Below are 19,888 nucleotides of genomic sequence, written 5' to 3'. Positions count from 1 at the left end.
CCTCATTTGTACTTCAGATTGTGATGGTTACTTTTATGTATCAACTTGGCAAGGCTATGGTGCCCAGTTCTTTGGTCAAACGCTAGTCTGGAGGTTTGCTGTGAAGTTACAGTGTAGACGGGATTAACGTTTACAATCTGTTAACTTTAAGACGATTTCCCTTGATAATGTGAGTGGGCCTGAGGGGGAGGAAAGCATCTCCTCTAGCCCCTTAGGGTCTCTAGCCTGGCCTCAGAATGAAACTGACCTAAGACAGATTTAACAGGTGGAAAGCAGACAGGCCTTACTAAATTTTACATGTGTGTGGGGGCCTTCCCAAGAGAATGAAGCTCCAAGGAAGTGACTGGAGCTGCAGTCTTGTATCCCTTTTAAGCAAAAAAATGATAAATATGTGATGAAATAGCAAGACAAAGGGATTTGGCCCAAGGGCAGTCATTGTGGGGAAGGGACTAGGGGCTGGATGAGGGGGCAGGGGTGCAAACTTAGTGGAAGATCAGGGTTATTTTAGTTAGTATGTTTGAACAGATCCATCTCAGTGTTGACTCCCACTCTCTGGTGACAAGCAAGTTCTCTTCTGGTACAGAGAGAGCACATCTCCCATGGGAAATTTAATGACCTGCTTTTAGGTAAAAGGCGCAGATCAGAAAGCCCATCATGGATCTGTTTCTCCCACTTTTCCTCCATAGTATTGTCATTTTTAATCTCTTCCTCACCAAAAAAAAAAGTAGGTGATTAGATTTCATTCCATGAAAGTGAAGCCAGAGAGTAAAGAATTTAATGGCCATAAGATTTCTAATTCAAAACCTATTGGCAATAAGACCAAAACGTCTATGAAATTAAGCCTGCTATTTAAATATGCAAAATATACACATATATAAAAATGTGTATTAAATACACGTATCTATTTTGTAAGTTAGGAAATTAACCACTATAGGATTGAGACACTAGGTTCAAATTTTAAGCCAACCAAGACAAATTCTTAAGTGCTCTCTGTACTTTCGGCCCACATCCAGATAGCTGCTGATCACTTGGGCAGATAGACTTAGAATTACAACACTCCTCGCCCCTATTCATGACAGAAGACAAATCAAAGTTGTTCTTTTCACATGCGGGTTTTATTTTTAGCCCTTTGCACTGACCGCAGGCTCCCCTCTGGCTTCCTCGCCCGCGGAGAGCAGTTTGCTGCTGCTCTTCCGGCCGTGATTCGGTGAATTTTCCTTCTGTTTCTCACCAACAGTTTCCACTTATCGTTCACTTAGGGTCCTTAACAAGGTACAGGACAAAGAGAAGAGGGCTGGCGGGCTCAGACTCACTACCTGCCTGCCTGGTTCTTCTGGACACAGGTGAGATATTCCTGCACGTCATCCGGGGACCCCAGGATGAGGGGGACTCGCTGGTGAATGGCCTCCGGCTTCACGTCGAGCACGGGCTGGGTGCCGGTGGTGGCCAAGCCTCCAGCCTGCTCGATGATGTAGGCCACGGGATTGCACTCGTACAGGAGCCGCAGCTGCGGGGAAACAGAGTCAGGGGACAAGGGTTGCCAGGGGCCAGAACTCCCGAGCCATGCCCCTAAAGTTCCACGAGTAATTCCAACTGTTGAACTTCTGTCTCGCTGAGATGCCTGAGAACATTTGCGCATCTCAGCGGAGGCGGCTGCCTGAGACCTGGACCCTCCGGCAGGTTCCTGAGACCTGGACCCTCCGGGAGGCTGGGTGCATCAGCTGATAGCTCATCACATATGCCTTCGGGGGCACCTCCGATCAGTGTCTACCTGTCTCGTGACCTTTGTGCTTATGAGAGACGTGCCTCTTCATTTAGGAGTATGAAACCTAGGTACTCATTTCTTCTGTTCAGTCTTTTTTGTTGTTGTTGTCGTCGGGGGGGGGGGAGGTAATTAGGTTTATTTATTTTATTTATTTTAATGGAGGTACTGGGGATTGAACCCAGGACTTCATGCATGCTAAGCATGTGCTCCGCCACTTGATCTATACCCTACCCCCTTAGGTACTCATTTCTTGTTGGTTCAGCAGTGAGGCAGACTGATTCTGATAGTTTAAATAAATTAAATACACACACACACACACACACACACACAGCTTTCTTGCATAAAGCTTGTCTTGGAGCCAAGGTTTGCTCTGACCTTAAGATGCCATCATTGTAGTCAACTCATCTTAAAACACAATGCCCAGACATTCATGGTGCCTTGGCCTGCAGGCCATGCGATCTCTCTGCTCCCTCAACCCCGCTCCCGAAATTAAAATCTATATCACTCTACAGAGACAAGAAGAGGATACACACCTCACCCCCAACACACACACACACACACACACACAGAAATATGGTCACAGAGACCATGAGAGCTAAAACATGCAGATCAGAAACCATTGTGGAGGGAGGGAATAGCTCAGTGGTAGAGTGCGTGCTTAGCACACACAAGGTCCTAGGTTCAATTCCTAGTACCTCCATTAAAAAAAAAAAGTGGAACATTATATCTTAAAAAAAAAAAGTACACACCTTAATTAAAAGTACTTAAAAAAGGAAAAAGAAACCAGTGCTTTCAATATGGATGGTGGTTATGGTGCTATGAATATAAATGGATCTGTGCATGCAATTACACATGCTTGTGGAAATGTTTCTGTAACTATGTGTGGATACCTTCTGACTCATTTTAAATAATTTTAATAATTAGTAATAATTAGTCTTAATGTTCTGCCTGTTGGAACTGAGTAGGTGGCAAGAGTGGTTCCATTTAAGAATCTCCACATCTTCTGTTTGATCTCACTTAATGCTTCGTAACACTTTTCTTCCCTCCAGCACCTCCCGTGCAGACTTTTCTGTGATTCTTAGTTCAACAGACTAATATACATGCGCCAAACACTCACAGGAAGAGAACTGCCTGATACCCCAATCCTCATGTTAAAAATCTGCTCTCTGGTCTCCTGTGCGATGTCCGATTCCCTATCGTGGCTTTGAATCTGGCATTCCTGTAATTCAAAACCCCCAGGCTGAGAGACATACATGCGTGCGGCTAGTTGCTGGTGCATCAGAGAATACAGATCTTTGTCCTGATTTGTCTTCTCACCTAGATTTCTGTGACTGGCTGAAAACCAGACAGCCTTCGGTGGCAGGGTCTGCTCAAGTTAGACGCATTAGGATCATAGCATCCCCAGCTGATAATACAAGAATTTTTGGTTTTGTGTCCTACAGTTGCAGAGAGATCTTCCAAGAGCTACATTTTCAGAAATACTGAATGAGATCTGAGCAGAAATTCTTAGTCTGGACTTCGAGAACACTCTAGGGAATTCTTGGGGAGACCTCAGGTCATCATCAACCCCTGAAAACATGTGTAATGCGTATGTTTATGTGTCATTTTCTTCTGGGAAGTGAGTCTGTAAGTTTCGTTAGATTCTCAGAAGCATCTCTGATCCAAAATCAGAGTTGGTGCCGAAGCTAAAAGACAGACCCAACAGGTGGAAAGGGGGAGATGAACACGGCTGACTCGGAATGAGTAACAAGCATGAGGCCCGCGGAAGTGAAGGCCGGTGACAGTCACCAATAACAACAGCGCCAGCCTGCTTCTCCAGGCCTTCATCACAGCCTCAGAATTCACTCAGAGGACAGCAACCTCGTTTGTCTTCCCCCTGCCCACTCAGACATGCCAAGGTCAGGGCAGTAGCCCAAAAAATGAGCTGTGAAGAGAAAAGGCGCTCTGACCGGCTCTCTGAGTGGACTCAGCCAGCAGATCAAGGAGGATTACCTTGCCCTTCGGACTCTTCTGGTTGGCGGGGTACAGGAAGATCCCGCCGTAGACCAGGGTGCGGTGCACATCGGCCACCATGGAGCCCACGTACCTGGCCGCGTAGGGAGCGCTGCCGTCCTAGGAGGCAGAGAGGGGAGAGACAAGATGCAGTGAGTTCAGCAATTGGCGGGCACCGGCTTCAGGTCCCACGTGCAGCCGGTGGGGCCGCTGCATTCCAGGACTTCTTCCTCCCCCCACTAGCTTAGAACTGAAAACATTGCATAACTGGGCGTTGCACTCATTAGGAGCCTCTGGACCTCAACCAGCGACTGGCCTCATTAAACGCAGGACCACTTAGAGTGAGAGACAGTATTGAGCAGCTACCAAAGAGGAAAAAAGGAAGTAAAGACAGACAACAGCTGATTGGCACCTGCTCAAAGCTCCTCGAGGCATGGCTCCCACAGCTCAGAGCACTTTTCAGCTTTCTGAACACCAGACCTCCTTGAATAATGGTATTTGCCCCCAGTGTAAGCAGTGTTTATCCACCGGCCAAATTCTTCTGAACGGCTTTAGAAATCATTCAAAGAAATAAAACAACCGACTCGTTAAACCTTACTTTCATTAGTCATGTGATGAAAAGGATATTTGTCCAGAGAGAAATAAGTCACAACTCATGATTTTCCTCAAAGTAGGGCATGTCAGGTAAGGCACGACGATCTGATTAAAGCACTCCTTTGGGCAGGTTTGCTTTTTGCCCAGTGACCCACCTGAGATTTCTTTGTCTAATCAAATAATTCTCTGACAGTGCAAGGAAACACAGACATTTCTCAGGGCAGCTCTCCAATGTTCTGTGTGGCGTCAGCTGTAATACAGTGCACTGATGTTTATAAGCATCTATATGCCAGGCCCTCCATCAGTTTGTGATGTCCTTGGGGGAAAGATTATCTGATTGATGTTGGCATTCCTTGGGCCCAGCCTGGTGGGAGACATAAAATAGGTCCTGGAAAAATACTTACTGAATTGGATTTACGTGAGATTTTTCAAAAGCACTACTCAGGTTGTTACCTTAAAAATTGCATGGGAGATTTTGCACGCCTCCCATATTTTATTCCCACAATGATGTTAAGTGTATAAAAACACCTTTAGAGGCAGTTAAGAGATTCCTCAGTAGATAAGAGAATGGAGATCTGAATTAGACCAATGGCTGCAGGGATGAGGGAAAAGGACTTCCTCAAGAGATATTTAGGAAATAGAGTTGGTAACACCCAGTGAATGGTTAGACATGGGCATAAGAAAGAAGTAACCCTCTCAGCTCACCCCCCGAATCTTGTTGGGGATGAGTATGAGGGTAGAGGCAACATGGGTCAAGAGAAAAACAAAAAACAAAAAACAGCAGGCCAGGTGGATGGAAAACCAGACCCAAGGCCAAGGAAGACAAAGTTTCATGAAGGAAGCAGTAAACAGCTTGAAATGCCACGGAGAGGTCAGGAAAGATAAGGTGGAAACATGACCGTTGGATTTGGCCACACTTCCAGAGTGGATTATTATAAAGGGCAGACGGTGGAGCAAAGAGGGTTAAAGAGGAAACGAAAGGAAAGAAAAACTTTTGAAAAATGGAAACATCCTTCTCACTTCTGGGTATTCATCCAAAAGAACTGGAAGCAGAATCTCAAAGAGAGACCTGCACACCCATGTTCATCGCAGCATAATTCACAATAGCCAACAAGTGGAAGCAACTTAAGTGTCCACTGACAGGTGGTATATACACACAGTGGAATATTATTCAGACTTTAGAAAGAAGGAAATTCTGTTACTTGCTACAACATGGATGAACTTTGAGGACAGGGTGCTAAGTGAAACAAGCCGATCACAAAAAAGACAAATATTACATGAGCCCACTCATACAGAGTATCTAAGAAGTCAAACAGACACACACAAAGCAGAATGTGGTTACTGGGGGGAGGGGAAATTGGGGAGTTTTAAAAAAAAAAATCATTAACCTTTTTTTTTTGAGGGGGTGGGTAATTAGGCTTATTTGTTTATTTATTACCAGAGGTACTGGGGATTGAATCCAGGACCTCACGCATGCTAAACATACAATCTACCACTGAGCTACACCCTCCCCCTACCCAGAGGTTTTTAAAATACTTTTTCAAGAGGAAGAAGTAGAGATAGTGTGTAAAAACAATTCATTCAAGAGAACGTGGCTGAGTGTAGGAGAAAGCGGTTAACTACGGTGATACAGGGGAGAAGGGAGGGTTGCTTGTTTCCTGACTGTTCATGAGAGGCACGTAAGTGTATTTGTAAGCCAAGGAAAGGAGACAAAAGGGCAGGATGAGATAGAAAATACGGGGAAGGGATGTTAAAAATTTGAGAGTAGTCCATCCTTATCCCATTGGTTTGGCTCTCTCCTGATCATCAAGAAAATTCTCATGTATGTATTTGGTTCCAGACTTCTGATCCACTGCACTATTTGTGTACCAAGACTGTGATGTTGTTAATTATTGAGGCTTTATAATATATTTTCATATCTGGTAGCAACACTACGTTCACCTTTTTAAGATTTTCTTCCACTGACTATTCTTGTTTGTTCATTTTTTCATATAAACTTTAGAATCAGTTTATCTAGTCCAAAAAAATTTTTTTACGGTATTTTTTATTGAGAAGAATTAACTTTTAATTGGTCAATTCGATTCACACAGTTTCTTCCCTTTCTTTCCAAAACTAAACTACATTTCAAACTTTTAAAGGAATCTTAATAGCAGGCAACTAACAATGAAGAAAGGTGACTGAGATTGGAGGTATAAAAACAGATGTCAGAGAAGAAGAAAGATTCAAGACAGTGGCAGTGATGGGGGTCAGTAATTTCGAACGCGCAGACTGAATGAATGCTACATAGACACGGACTAGGGAAGAACTTCATATGAGATCTGTTCCTGTAGCTCTGACCCTGGGCTCTGTTTCCTGTGCTGACTCATGCCGGTTCTGCAACTTTTATAAAAGAATGTTGCCGAGAGCCTGAAATAGACAGGACAGCCCATTCTCAAGGCTCTGACCATTAAGGGTATAACTCCTTCCTATTCATATAGAGATAAAATGTTGCAGAACAGAGAATAACATTTGTCTTGTTGGAGGTTTACAAGAGCATTGTGACCAGACCTACATGGACAGCTGCAAGAACAAAGGATTTCAACACGAAGCAGCTCACAACACTCAGCCACGTCCCCTCCCCCTTTTTAGTAGAAATTGAGCCTGAATTTTGACTTGGGGAAGATGGTCCTACAGGACATTAATCTGCCATCTTCTTGGTCTGTCGGCTCTCCAAATAACGTCATTATTCCTTGCCCAACACCTCATCTCCCGATTTATTGGCCTGTTGTGCAGCAAGCAGAGCGAGTTTGGGCTCGGTAAGAGACAGAAAAATTTCAGTGGACTAGACAAGAACAGTTCCCATGGTGTCATAGGAGCAAAGGCCCATTTTCAGAGGGCTGAGGAAGGACTGGGAAAAGAGGAAATGGAGACAGAATGAACCCTGTGTCTATGTGTGTGTGTGCTCAGTGCAGTGTGATGGACAGGGAATGGGCACTGGATGGCAGCTTTCAGATGAGGTGGGAGGGCGAGTTTCAAGATGAAAAAAAATGTATTTTCATAGGCTGAAAGGAAAATAACCAATAGAGAGCAAGAATGAAGACACAGGAGAAGGAAGATGGAGCAAGGATGAAGAAGTGGGGCTGAGAGCACAGGTAAGAGGATGAACCTTGAATTGGAGGTCATTTTTAAAAAGAAAGATGTCGTGTGTTTGGAGATGTGGGAGGGAGAGCTGGGGGAGTCTGTTTTCCCATTAGGTAGGACCAAGGTCAAATACCAGATGCCGAGGGGCACTAACAGGCCAGTAAAAATAGTGACTGCATTTGCAGTGCCACCATTTGCTTGGTTAGACTCCTCCACGTGTGTATCAGAGTAGAGGGTCAACTGGAGAGTGACTCAGGTGAGGGGAATGTAGAAGGATCAGGAGGCGAGGGAGCAGAGGATGCAGGTGGAGGAGAAGCTGGTGCCATCAACCATCAGATCTAGGCTGTTGGGGTGGTCAGTGGGGTCAGGAGAGGAACAAAGGACAGGGACAAGAGGACACGGACAACACGCAGGGACTAAGAGGAAGAGTCAAGGGAACTGTGAGCTCCAAATCAAAGCTGGGGACATGGCAGTGTGTCACAGATTGAGTGTTTGTGCCCCCCTCCCCCAAATTCATACACTGAAATAGCCTAACTTTAATGTGATGGCATTAGAAGGTAGGACCTCTGGGCAGGGTTAGGTCATGAGGGTGGTGTCCTCATGAATGGGATTACTGCTCTTATTAAAAAAAAGCCTCAGAGAGTTCCCTTACCCCTTCTACCTTGTGAGGTTTCAGTGTAAAGATATCCCAGGAAGTGGGCCCTCACTAGACACCAAATCTGCCGGCACCCTCAACTTGGACTTCCAGCCTCCAGACCATGAGAAATAAACTTCTGTTGTTTAAAAGCTGCCGGTCTATGCTAGTCCATTATCGCAGCCTAAATGGACATAGATATGGCATAAGAAATATGGAAGAATGGGGGGCCGTTTGAGGAATAAACATGAGCATTTACAGTTTCATGAGTGTGGCAATTCCTAAGACCCACAACCTAGGATTTAGCTATGGGACCAGCTAGATGGGTTGAAATGGAGATGACTATATCTAGGGTTAAGCTATTGAATGGACTCGTGCTCCTTGAAATCATCCAGATGTTGGCAGAAGTCAGAGAAGAGAAAGATCTGAGAGTCACATTTCGTAGCTTTGATGAGGTCAGGAAGGAGCCACATAACATAGTGTTTTTCAAACTTCTTAAACATGGAAACGCAACTACAGTTTATACTGAAACAACTTTTTCCTCTAAAATCACCCTCATTTCAACTAAAGGTAGCCAAATGAAGACTAATTCGATTGTGAAATAAGCTTAGTTTTATTAAAGTTGGCCTGATTGTTTACGTAAGTCCAGCACGAACAGCAATTGACCACACAGGTTCTCTTAAATCTGCTTCGCTGGAACTTTCATAAAAAATCTCCACACTGAACTTTAAAATGCCTCTCAAGACCACAAAGCCACGCCAAAGACTTGCCATCTGATTCGCTTCCAGTACCTATAGAGTGGGGTGAGTGCCTCTCTTTTTGAGGTCCCCAGAGTACCCCAAGGTTCTTGCGCCTGCCAGGCGGTGACGTCCCTTCCTCACCCGGCAAGGCTGCTGGCAACCCTGTAAGTAAGGTACTAGGTTGTTTTTTCCAACGGGCTTTATGGCTCCATAAGTCAACCTTAGTTCCTTAAGGCTGTCTGGTAACATCTGATTCCGCGCATGTGTAGACAGAAAAAAATGTCACCTGCCATTTCACTAAAAGAAGAGTGTTGCCTGCTATCAAGCCGTCAGCCACCGCAGCTTCCCTGTAACATGCTGGGCCCTCAGGAAATTCAGGATGGAGGAAAACAGAGTCCCGGCCCTCCAGAGGTAAGATGCGTATCCAAGGAATGCTTTGAATGAACCCAGACTAAAAAAAATGTAAAAAAAAAAAAAAAAAAAAGTCCCTAAAGTCGTTAACTTGAGATGTCCGTTTTTCTGTGTGTGATTAACTGTAATCTTCTGATATTGAATACAAGGTTAGGTGTTTCTTCCCCCCCAGCAAAAAATCCTAGCTCGCCTCTTACTTCTTTGGAACAGTTCCTCAGGGCTCTCTGAGAGGCTGCCTTCCTGGGCTATAGCTCTCAGGAATGTCCTCGAATAAAACATAATTCTCAACTTTAAAATAAAAAAAGAAATGCATTTGTGCACTCAAAACACACACACATGACTGAAATAAAACAAGAATTTTGCAAAAATGATTCTTTCATTTACTAATTTCTATTTTATTCTATTCATTCCATTCTGTTCTGCTCTTTTTTATTTTTTTAAGCACCTTTATTGTGGGATGGTTCCTGTACAGAAAACTGCACATTGTTCTGTTCATCTAAAAAATAAACGCTGGCCACAACTCCTTGCACTGATCGCATCACCCACGAACGGGTCACACAGCAGCTCTGGGCTCTGGATCCAGATGGCCTAGATTTTAATCCTGCCTCGATCAGTTATTAATAGGGTCGCCTTAGATAAGTTAACTTGATCGTTCTGGGCCTCAGTTTCCTCATCTGTAAGATGGGGATTATGGCATTAACACTTGTCTTGTAGGTCTATCGGAGAACTGAATGAGTTAGTACACGGAAGGAACCTGGAACAGTGCCTGACACGTTGAACACTAGCTGCTCTCACCCTGACCCAGTAGAAGGGTGCCGGCAGGGGGAGGGGCGGCTGCTGCTGTCAGGGGACAGAGATGGCAGAGGAGGACGGCTCTTCCCACAATGGCGGCAGGGAAAGAGAAGTGCCCGAGTCACCTCCCATCTCCCGGGGGTTGTGGCAGGTGGGAGAGTGGCCACCGAACGCGGAGGTCCTGCAGGGAAGCAGAGGGCCTCCAGGAGGCTCAGAAGCGGGAGCAGCAGGTCCCGCTCACCCTGGAGAGCTTCTGAGGGCAAAACTACAGGAGAGCAAGGAGACTTCTTTTTCAAAACAGAATGATCTATCTCCTTTCCTTTTTTTTAGGTGCAAAAGTAAATATTTCTTTTAAATGGAAGAAGAAATCACCACATATTACAAATTTCTAAAAGCTGACTAACATATACTAAACACCGTAAAATCCAGACCAAGAATATACGATTTTTACTAATGAACTATTTGCTGTATTTCTTTCCCTCTACAGCTTCTTGATTGCATGCTCTTCCACTGCCTCTTCAAACGACAAGGGCTTTGTAAGAATTCCTATGAGGAGAATTGGGAAGCCCTGGCTTCAGTAACACGTGATCATTGCACACATTCACACGAGACGAGAAAGTGGAGAGCCCTCTGACCTCAACTTCCAGAAACCACTATTAACAAGATGCTATATTTTTAAAGACATTTGACGGATATATACATACTATATATATGTGTGCAAAAAATACATTCACATAGACATGTTTTTATATATGAGACTATTTTCGTTCTGCACTCTCTCTCTTTCACTGTATATTTTGTGGATGCTTCCCCGCCAATATACAGAGAAGGACTTACCGTTCTAATGGATGGAACAAGATTTCACTCGAATATCGTAGTTGCCTCACAGTATATTAACCAACCCTTCCTGACGAATGTGTCACTTGTTCCCTTGTTGTTATAAACAATGCTGCAGCCACATATCCTTGTTCATTTCTCTCCTTTTTTTTTAATTTGACCTATCAGTTCCTTAAGATCCGTTCCTGGCCTGGTTTTCTGTTTGGGGGTTCACGCTTGTATATATGTCCTTGGGTAGAAAGACTGGTTACCTGTTGTCAGTCGTATGTGCAGTGATTACTTTTCTCTCGGTTTGCTACTTCTCCCTTAAAAACGTCCGTCATGTGTTTGGCACAGGAGTTTGGTTTTTCAGTGGTAAAATAAATGTCTTCCTTTCTGGGTTCTGGAGGGGGCACTTTTTAGCTTCGAATGGGAACTGCTGTGAAATCAGCTCCAAGATTGGGAACTTGCAAATAATTTTGACTTTATCAACCTCACAATTCATATCCTGTTATTAACATTTAACGGGTTTGTGCATGACGGCAAAGGAGAGAGGCAGGAAACTGCACTTCTAAGAATTTTGCTTAAAAAACAAACAGAAGAAAGACAGAAGAAAACTCCCTAAAGCTTCCGTTCGCAGCAGCAGAGACGGGTCCCAGCATCCTGCTGACTGAGCGCCCTGGTCCTGTGGACTCCTGGCCGCTTTCCCCCAAGAGCTCATGATGAGCGTCCAGGGACAGCCAGGCTGGCTCACCCCACCACTGCCCTTCCACCCACGTCCACTGCAGGTCGGACTTCACACTCTTGACCTGGAAATGCTTTGACTCTGTTCCCACACTTGTCTTAAAAGCGCTCTTTGTTTGGCAGACATACCGACTGGATTGTTTGGTCTGTATTAACAGCCACATGAAGTCCAGGACTCGGTGATCACATTGAGAGCTAAAGACTTTCCTAAAACTTGGAGTGAACACCAGGCGCCGATATTAGAGCGTATGAACGAGACTTTCCGCCTAAACATGACTGAGTGACCAGAATCTACACAGGTGGTCACTCAGCAAAAAAAGTGACAGCACAGAGGCACTGGCCTGAAACTCTGGATTTTGAAAAATGGGTCCCTGCCTTCTCCATTAACAATTTCTTCCGGAAAAACTCAACTGGGGAGTATGGTCCTTAGGAGATAAATTTCAAGTATGAAAGATACCAATTGCTAATGAAAGGGTCTGCCATTGTCATAAGGGGCAAAGCCATAGACAGGGAGACCCACGCCTTTACGCCAGGCCCCCGCAGCCGTCCCCGCAGCAGGAGCCCATTGGGACAGCATTCCCCCTGCTCCTGCCTTCGGCTTCCTTCACTCACCTCAGGAAACTTCTTTTTCTGCACATATTCTGTGGTGGCGGCGTCAAAATACTTGGCGTAGCCCTCATTGAGGCTGTAAATCTTTCCTTTCTTTTTAATCTTCACATCTTTTTCCACCAGGATAAATTCACCAAGAGCCTAGAAAGGTGAAGAGAAACACCGGGAGGAAGAGAGACCCCTGGAAACGAGCCAACAGCACACACCCCAACCATCGGAGAACCACGGAAGACGCTGGAGGAGCCCCCAGGGGTTGGCCAGGTCCTCCTGCAGCCCGGCCCGGGATGGTTTTAGGAGTTATAGGAAGGACAGGGACAACGTTTAATAGCGGGTTGTATGTACCTTTTTGAATGAATGTTTTGTTTTTCTAGGATATGTGCCCAGGAACGGATCTGCTGGGCCATGTGGTGGTTGCGTTTTGGGTTTTTGAGAAACCTCCATATTATTTTCCATGGTGGCTGCACCTATTTGCATTCCCACCAACAGTGCACAAGGGTTCCCTTTTCTCCACATCCTTGCCAACATTTGTTATTTGTGTTCTTTTTGATGATGGCCATGCTGACAGGTGTGAGATGATAGCTCATTGTGATTCTGATTTGCATTTCCCTGATATTAGTGATGTTGAGCAACTTTCCACGTTCCTGTTGGCCACCTGCATTTACTCTCTTGGAAAAATGTTTAGTTCTTCTGCCCATATTTTAAATGAGTTGTTTGGTTGGTTGGTTGCTTTTTAATTGAAGTACAGTTGACTTTAAATGTTCTACTAGTAAACACACACACACACACACAAAATGAAGATAACTGAATAAAGTATGAACTTCAGTTAATAATAACGCCTGAACATTGGCTCGTTAGCTATGATACATGTACCACAGTAATGCAAGATGTTAATAATAGGAAACTAAGGTTTATGGAGATGCTACAGTATCTTTGCAATTTTTCTGTAAACCTAAAACTGTTCCAAAAATAAAGTTTGTTATCAATTAAAAAAAAAAAAGAAAGAAAAAGAAAGGGCAGGGACAACATGGAGCCAGCACAGGCAGCTCAAGCAGTAATACAACAGGAGATAAAATAATTCAAAGGAAAAAGAGCGGCAGTTTCCTTTGTCACTTGCACTGAGTGTGGCTACTCATTTATAAGGAACCTGGCTGTATTTCTCCCCCAAGTTCTCATCCCGGGTTAATTCCTAGAGTTTCCAGGAAGATTTGGGCCATCAGCGAGAGGAAGTTACACAGAGGGGATTTGCCATAAGGTGGGGATGCAGTTCGACCACTGATCTGTGGTCCAGTCATTGTGTTTATCTTAGTGACTCAGTCATGGAAACCGTTCAGAGTTCCTTGCATCCCAGCTGCTCCTACGTGGGGCAAAGAGGAAAGCCCTTCGTTCAGAAACTGTATTCACTCATCCTGAGGAATAGTTGATAAAGTTTTCTTTTAAATCCTCAGAATTATTAACAAAAGTGTGCCCAGTCTCCCTGCAGCCACCGTGGCCACTCTGTGCAGGACACCCCGCAGGTACCACTGCATCTGAGTGTCGGTGGCACCTTCCCTGCGGATGCCATCGGCTGGCTGCAGCTTCATGTAGAAAGCCTGGGTGTCTCTCTACGTCACCAGGAAGGAAATCAGGGCCTGGGAGTCAAATCAGGTTTCGTTAAACTTTGAAGACTGAGAAAGTAAAAATCCCCCAAGGTGACAGCTCACAGCAAGAAGGTTCTTAATAAATGTTGACAACACTCCCATAAAGAGACAAGGCCACGCTGATTGTGTCTGAAATGACAGTAACAAGGATACTCAGCTGTAAAAATAACAAAGCAAACCCCCTAAAACAAAAACAAAAGCAAAACAAAACAAAAATCTAAGCATTCCTTTCTTCTTTTGCCCATGAGTGATGACTGCCTCTTACCAGTGAATCTCTACCCTCAACTTTAATCTTCCCACCTCCTAGATAAAACTGAGATACACAATCGTTAATTGTGCCCACTTCTGGACAACACCCAATCCAGAACTGACCCTCTGTTTCTCAAATCCTCCTTAGGATCATCCAGCCCACATGCTATACATACGCCCAGGCCAGCTCCCATTCAGCACGAAGCCTCACGCTTCCTCCAGAGGGCGCTCTCCCTCGCTGAGTAAACCCGACTTCTTTTTGTTACCGGCAAGTTCTTGATGGTCTCAGGATCATGAGCTTTAAAACCGGCTCTGCACGTTTGTTGCTTCAGAGCAGCCCAGCATGGAGTTCCACTTCCTAAGAGCACCCTCACTTCCTTTGAATAATTAACTCTTCTCATTGGATGCCAGTCTAGAATGGCTCTGAGCTGGGTGTCTAGCCCAAGGTCAGGCACTTGAGTCGGCTTGGCAAATTAAATGCTCCTCCCTGGCGTTTGAAACCTGAGCAAGAGACACCGCATCAGAGACGGTGTCCAGACCAGCCTGGCCCTGCCCCCTGGCCTGGGTCTTTCCCATTAACGCAGTAACATCCTTCACTTATTTCAGCCAGGATCCTTTTCTCTTCTGCTCATCAGCAAAGACCCAGAGAGACACACAGCTGTTGTCTAAATAATGTCATGCACTTGTTTATCCACCCTGGATTGCCTCGGTTGATATGGCTGATCCTGCAGGACCCCTCAAGTGCCCTCGCTTGGACAGGGACCCCTCAAGTGCCCTCGCTTGGACAGAGGTCCTTAAATGTTTTTAGATGATGCTGTTGGATCCCCAAACTAGACTTTCTGGCCCCCAAAGCAAGTATTAGGAATGACCAAGAAATTACCCCAGGGGACAGGAATTAAGGCACAGAGGCCGGTGGAGTCCCCAGTGCTGATGCTGCTAGACTGGGCACCTACTGGGTCGAGCATGAAGAGGTCCACTCCTTGCCCCGTGGAAAGAGCCACCAGGGTGGCACTTCCGTACAGCGCATAGCCCGCAGCCACGATGTTTCGACCCGGCTGCAGGGCATCCTTCTCAGAAGGCTCGTCCTCCGAGGTCTGCAGAAGAAAAAAGAGAAATGTTACTGCTCTGGAGAGAACCCTTTGCCAGAGGCCTGAGCTTCAGATCTTCCTGAACCGACAAAAGATGTGCAGTTCTCAGAATGTCAAGCTGCAGCAAATGCATCCGGAGGACACAAGTTGCCATCTTAATAAACGGTTCTAACTGAGCCATTGCAAAGGCCGTTCTTGGACCTCCCTGTTTTCTGAGCATATTTGTCTCCATCCTGCCAAGAACGGCACCTCAAGGTATGAAAATCACAGCCCCTCTTAAAAATCATAAGCCACACTCCTTAACCATCATAACAGCCAAGATCAGTGAGCTCCAATTCCGTGCTGTATCTCATTCTATGTGCTCAACAGTCCTCTGGGGTAGAGGCTTTGATCTCCACAGATCAGATGAAGAATTCAGAGACTGAGCGATTATATAACTCACCCAACATCAAGGGGACCTGGAGTCAACCGAGCCATCCGGGCCCGGAGCTTGTCACCATGCCTGCCTCTTGAAGGCCTCGCCCCTCCCTGTCGCCACCCCCAGGGCCCAAGTCAGCATTTGGGACATTTTCTCGAGGAAGCCTCTCTCTTTGGCTAGCAACACTGACAGTGGGGATCCAGAGAGACAGGACAAGGCAGGCACCCTGAGGAAGGGACAGCAAATGTTCCCGATGGAGGGGCAGAGCTGCAGCTGAGATTCAATTTCTTTTCTTTTTTTTTTTTTTAGATTTAAAAAAATTTCTTTTTTTTTAATGCTTTTTGCTTTATTTATTTAATTTTTTTAAGGAAGGAGGTAATTAGGTTTTTATTTATCTTTTAAAGGAGGTACTGGGGATCGAACCCAGGACCTTATGCATGTGAGGCACACACTCTACCACTGAGCTGTACCCTTCCCCCCTGAGGTTCGACTTCATAGCCTACTTTTCCTGGTATCTCTTGAAGGTCTCCTCCCTGCGTACCTCCTTGTGCTCTAAAAGGCTAAGAATCAAGTCTTAGGAGTTTGGAAAACTGGAGAGCAAACTTCCCGCCTCTACTGGAAGGAGCCAAGTGGGTGGGGCAAGGGGAGGCAGGGGCACCGTCACTGGGCATGCTCAGTTCTTTCTCTACCTGCACTGGGATTCTGACCACACAGCAAACCCTTGCGGGGTGGGTCGGGGGCGACTGTTGCACGCCCACTCGGGCTCTGGTTCTGTATCTTTAACATCCTTATGGATGGCAGACATGAGAGGAGCTCTGAAGGAAAAGTGAATGGGCAGACTTTAATCGACTATTTTCAAATCAGAAGACCCAGAGAGCTTCAACTTCACAGACTAGGGCAAAGGAATATGACCCAGGTGACCAGTTGAGACTCCAAAGTCACTTCCCAAAGCCCACCACACCCAAAGCTTGTGGTGCTCACTGAGCACGGGATAAATTAAAAATGGCTGGCCTTGCTGCTTCTGAGTCATTCAGCCAGCTCAGATATTCAGTTAGATGCTTTAGTCTCTCTAGACACCAACCAGTTTTTGGCTAAAGGACAAGTCTGGAAGTACTACGTAGAGATTTCCTGATGAGCAGAAAATTCCAGAGGATTGGAACGTGAAGGAGGTGGAAGTTATACCTTTAAAATGAGGAGGACCCACTTGGTTCATAGGAAACAGAACAACAATATTGAGCAATGTTACGCACCCGTTGGGAATATGTCCACCCTGCTAATTTACTTTCCTGAGGAATTACTTTTAAGGGTAAAACAATAATTTGTATTTACATGGGACTTTATATCTTTCAAAGTACTGTCAGGGAGGAAGAACCTTTCCTCTACCCTTTTGGGCTCTTCTGGCTCCTCTAAGAATTAGATTGACATGACACAGATTATCAGGAGAAAAAAATGACTGAGGCTCTTATCTTAAATACCATAGTCGGCTAAAGACACACACACAAAATGCTTGGGGTAGGGGCTTGGGATTTCAAAGGGGGAGGAAAGCAATTCACACGGAGATGGAAAAGAAAATGTTTGATAAACAAAGGTTTTCGGGACCTTGCAGAGAAGGTGGGACATAGAGAGGAATTTTAACAAACAGACTTTGTGGTTAAGTATGGTGACCTCTCCGTTCCTGGAACAGGTCCTCTACCTACATTCTTTTAGGCAATTATGGGGAAGGTCAAAGATTCTTTGTGAGTCTTTTGGGCCTTAAAAATAATCAGCCTAAATTAATCCTCATGCCAAAGAGACACTTTTTGGGGTGGCAAATTTTGCCCCCCTTTGGTACTTTCATGTTATGTTATTTGTGAAACAACGGAGAGGCTCTCGTTATAACCCTCATTTGAAAGAGAAGGGATGGAGGTCTCAGAAAGGTACGCGGCATCTTGAAACCAGCGAGTGATAAAGCTGATGCTGGACCCAAGCCTTTTTTGATGCGAAGCCAGCGTCCTTCTCCACACCACACGGAATACGGGGCCAAGTTTGCTTTCTGCTAGTAACACTGTAACGACTTTATTTTTAAACCAAATCTTAACTCTTCTTTAAAAATGGCACATTCCCTTTAATGTTTTCATCATTTTCATGTTTCCCCAGGGCTATGAAAATCAAATAAACAAATAAATATAAAAATGGCATGCTTCCTTTAATATTTTCCCTATTTCTACAATCTTGCATTCTTTGTAATACTTGTCGGGCCAACTGGTGGTACTTCAAAGTCCAACGACCCCCATTCCTGGCCTCTCAATTGTCTCCCTGCGATCCCTCAGCAGATAAAGTACATTCTCCACTGGGCGTGTTTGCCCTGACAAACTAATAGCCCCAGGTAACGCCTAATCTCACAATAACTCAGGCTGGCTTGTTTCAGCCCACCTGATCAGTCATAAACCCCATCGCCCCTTCGCTGACCCTAAACTTCTCACTCACCTACAACCAGAGACGTGTGCATAAGCCGATCAGGCAGCCTGTGACCCAACCTTATAAAAGACCCCAACAACTGGCCCTCGGGGCTCATGAAGACACCTCTCGTCTGTGTGACTGTTGTCTATGGCAGCGTACTGCCAATAAACTCCTTTTCTAGTCTCATACTTATATCTGGTAAATCCTTTTACCAATCCGAGCGTCACCCTGTCATCAACTGGCTGCCCCAATGTGGCCCACAGCAATACTTTTTTTTTCTTTCACAATGAATTACATTTTCATCGAACCTGCACATGTGTTCAATAAATTGGCTTTATTTCCAGATTCCCAGGTCACACACGGATTCTGAGAAGCAGGTCTAGAGCAGTGATTCTCAAAGCGGACCAGCGGCAGCATCTTCACCTGGGATCTTGTTGGAAATGCAAATTCTTGGGCCCCGCCCCAGGCCTACAGAATCCAGAGCTCTGGGGCTTCCAGAATCAGCTTTCCACACTACAGTCCGGGAACCACTGCGCTACACCATGATCTGTTAAGAATCTTTAGAAAAGTGGACGTCAAGGGCAGTTTGAGGATTTTGATTAAAATCTTTAGTCTTCTGCATTGGAGCTTCTGACACACCTCCATCTACCATCAAAACGATCACATTTTCTGTGTGTGTAACCAGAGTTCCGTTCTCTGACTTCTCCCAGACTGGAGCCTCTCCTTTCTCTGAGCTGAGATCCTGCAGCCTCCATTGGGCATCACACCCTCTCCTTGGTCTTCCGGACCCTGTGCTGGGGCTTGAAAAGAACTCCTCCTCCCGCCTTGGTGCCTCTGGCTTTGAGTTACACATAGACCTCACTGGCCTTGAAGCATATCTATTTTCACCAGCATGCTAGGAGAGTATAATGCGTGGGCACCCCAAATTTAATCAATCTCTGTCACTTAAAGTTTAGGTTTTTCCCTAAATTTTAAAATTAATTAATTAATCTATAAATTTATTTAATGGAGGTACTGGGGATTGAACCCAGGACCTCATGCATGCTAAGCACGCACCCTACCACTGAGCTATACCCCCCCAATTTCCATTTTGTATAATTCACAAAGTAAATTTTTTTAATCTTTCTTGATCATTGTTAGTTCTTATTTTTTAAGTAGCCTGTTTCATGTCATTGTTTATTTTCCTATCAGGGTATTCATCTTCTCATTGTTGATTATAATAGCTTTTTACATATGAAAGCTATAAATGCCTTACATGTGTTACAAATATTTTCCTCAATTATTATCTGCCTTTTAATTTGATTCAGTAAGATTTGAGATGCATAAAGAAGGAACAGAGGTGCCTTGAGAGGTCGCCTGGAACTGAACACCAGGTCTGGCATTCGTGTTTCATCCAGACTTTCAAAACAAAGCCCCCATCCATCCTCTCACTTACCCTCCCACCAACAGCCGTAAAGAAGGTGCGGGGAGAATGACCGGTTTGGGTCTCTGGTGAGGAGCCCGAGGTTCATGACTTACCTGCTGAGGCATGTCTGGTTAGTGGGAGGAGAAAGGTGAGACCTCCAGACTCATGACTCCCATCTCAGGAGCCTTCCAGAAACCACCAGAGGAAGGAGGTGTCAAAGAGCAGGCTGTCTACTCACCTTCCTGTAGATGGCAAATATGGTTCCGATGGAAGCCAGGCAGTCGATGTTGGAGGATCCATCCAGCGGGTCAAAGCAGACCACGTATTTCCCCTGTGTGCACAGAGGCAGAACCACCTGATCAGGTCACCTTCCCATCAAAACCCTTTAGGGAAGCGGCCGTGTGTGGCAGATAACACCACATCAAAAGCCATTTA

General features: G+C 45.2%; 1 protein-coding gene and 1 non-coding gene across 2 annotated transcripts in view; both read right to left on the bottom strand.

Moving 5' to 3' along the window:
- Positions 1-1,092: 1,092 nt before the first annotated feature.
- FBP2 (fructose-bisphosphatase 2) overlaps positions 1,093-19,888 on the bottom strand; it is a 25,174-nt gene continuing 6,378 nt past the window's right edge. Inside the window, exons 3-7 of the mRNA XM_010967447.3 lie at positions 19,692-19,784; positions 15,057-15,197; positions 12,221-12,358; positions 3,758-3,877; positions 1,093-1,507 (exon numbers count right to left, since the gene is read on the bottom strand). Coding sequence (XP_010965749.1) covers positions 1,313-1,507; positions 3,758-3,877; positions 12,221-12,358; positions 15,057-15,197; positions 19,692-19,784 — 687 coding nt within the window. The 3' untranslated portion in view covers positions 1,093-1,312. The remainder of the gene's footprint in view (positions 1,508-3,757; positions 3,878-12,220; positions 12,359-15,056; positions 15,198-19,691; positions 19,785-19,888) is intronic.
- Positions 16,012-16,085, bottom strand: TRNAV-CAC (transfer RNA valine (anticodon CAC)). Its single transcript has one exon. It is a non-coding gene; the product is annotated as a tRNA-Val (tRNA).

The sequence above is a fragment of the Camelus bactrianus genome, chromosome 4 (genome assembly GCF_048773025.1).
Source record: "Camelus bactrianus isolate YW-2024 breed Bactrian camel chromosome 4, ASM4877302v1, whole genome shotgun sequence".
Lineage (NCBI taxonomy): Eukaryota > Metazoa > Chordata > Mammalia > Artiodactyla > Camelidae > Camelus > Camelus bactrianus.
This window is presented reverse-complemented; position numbering and strand designations above follow the sequence as displayed.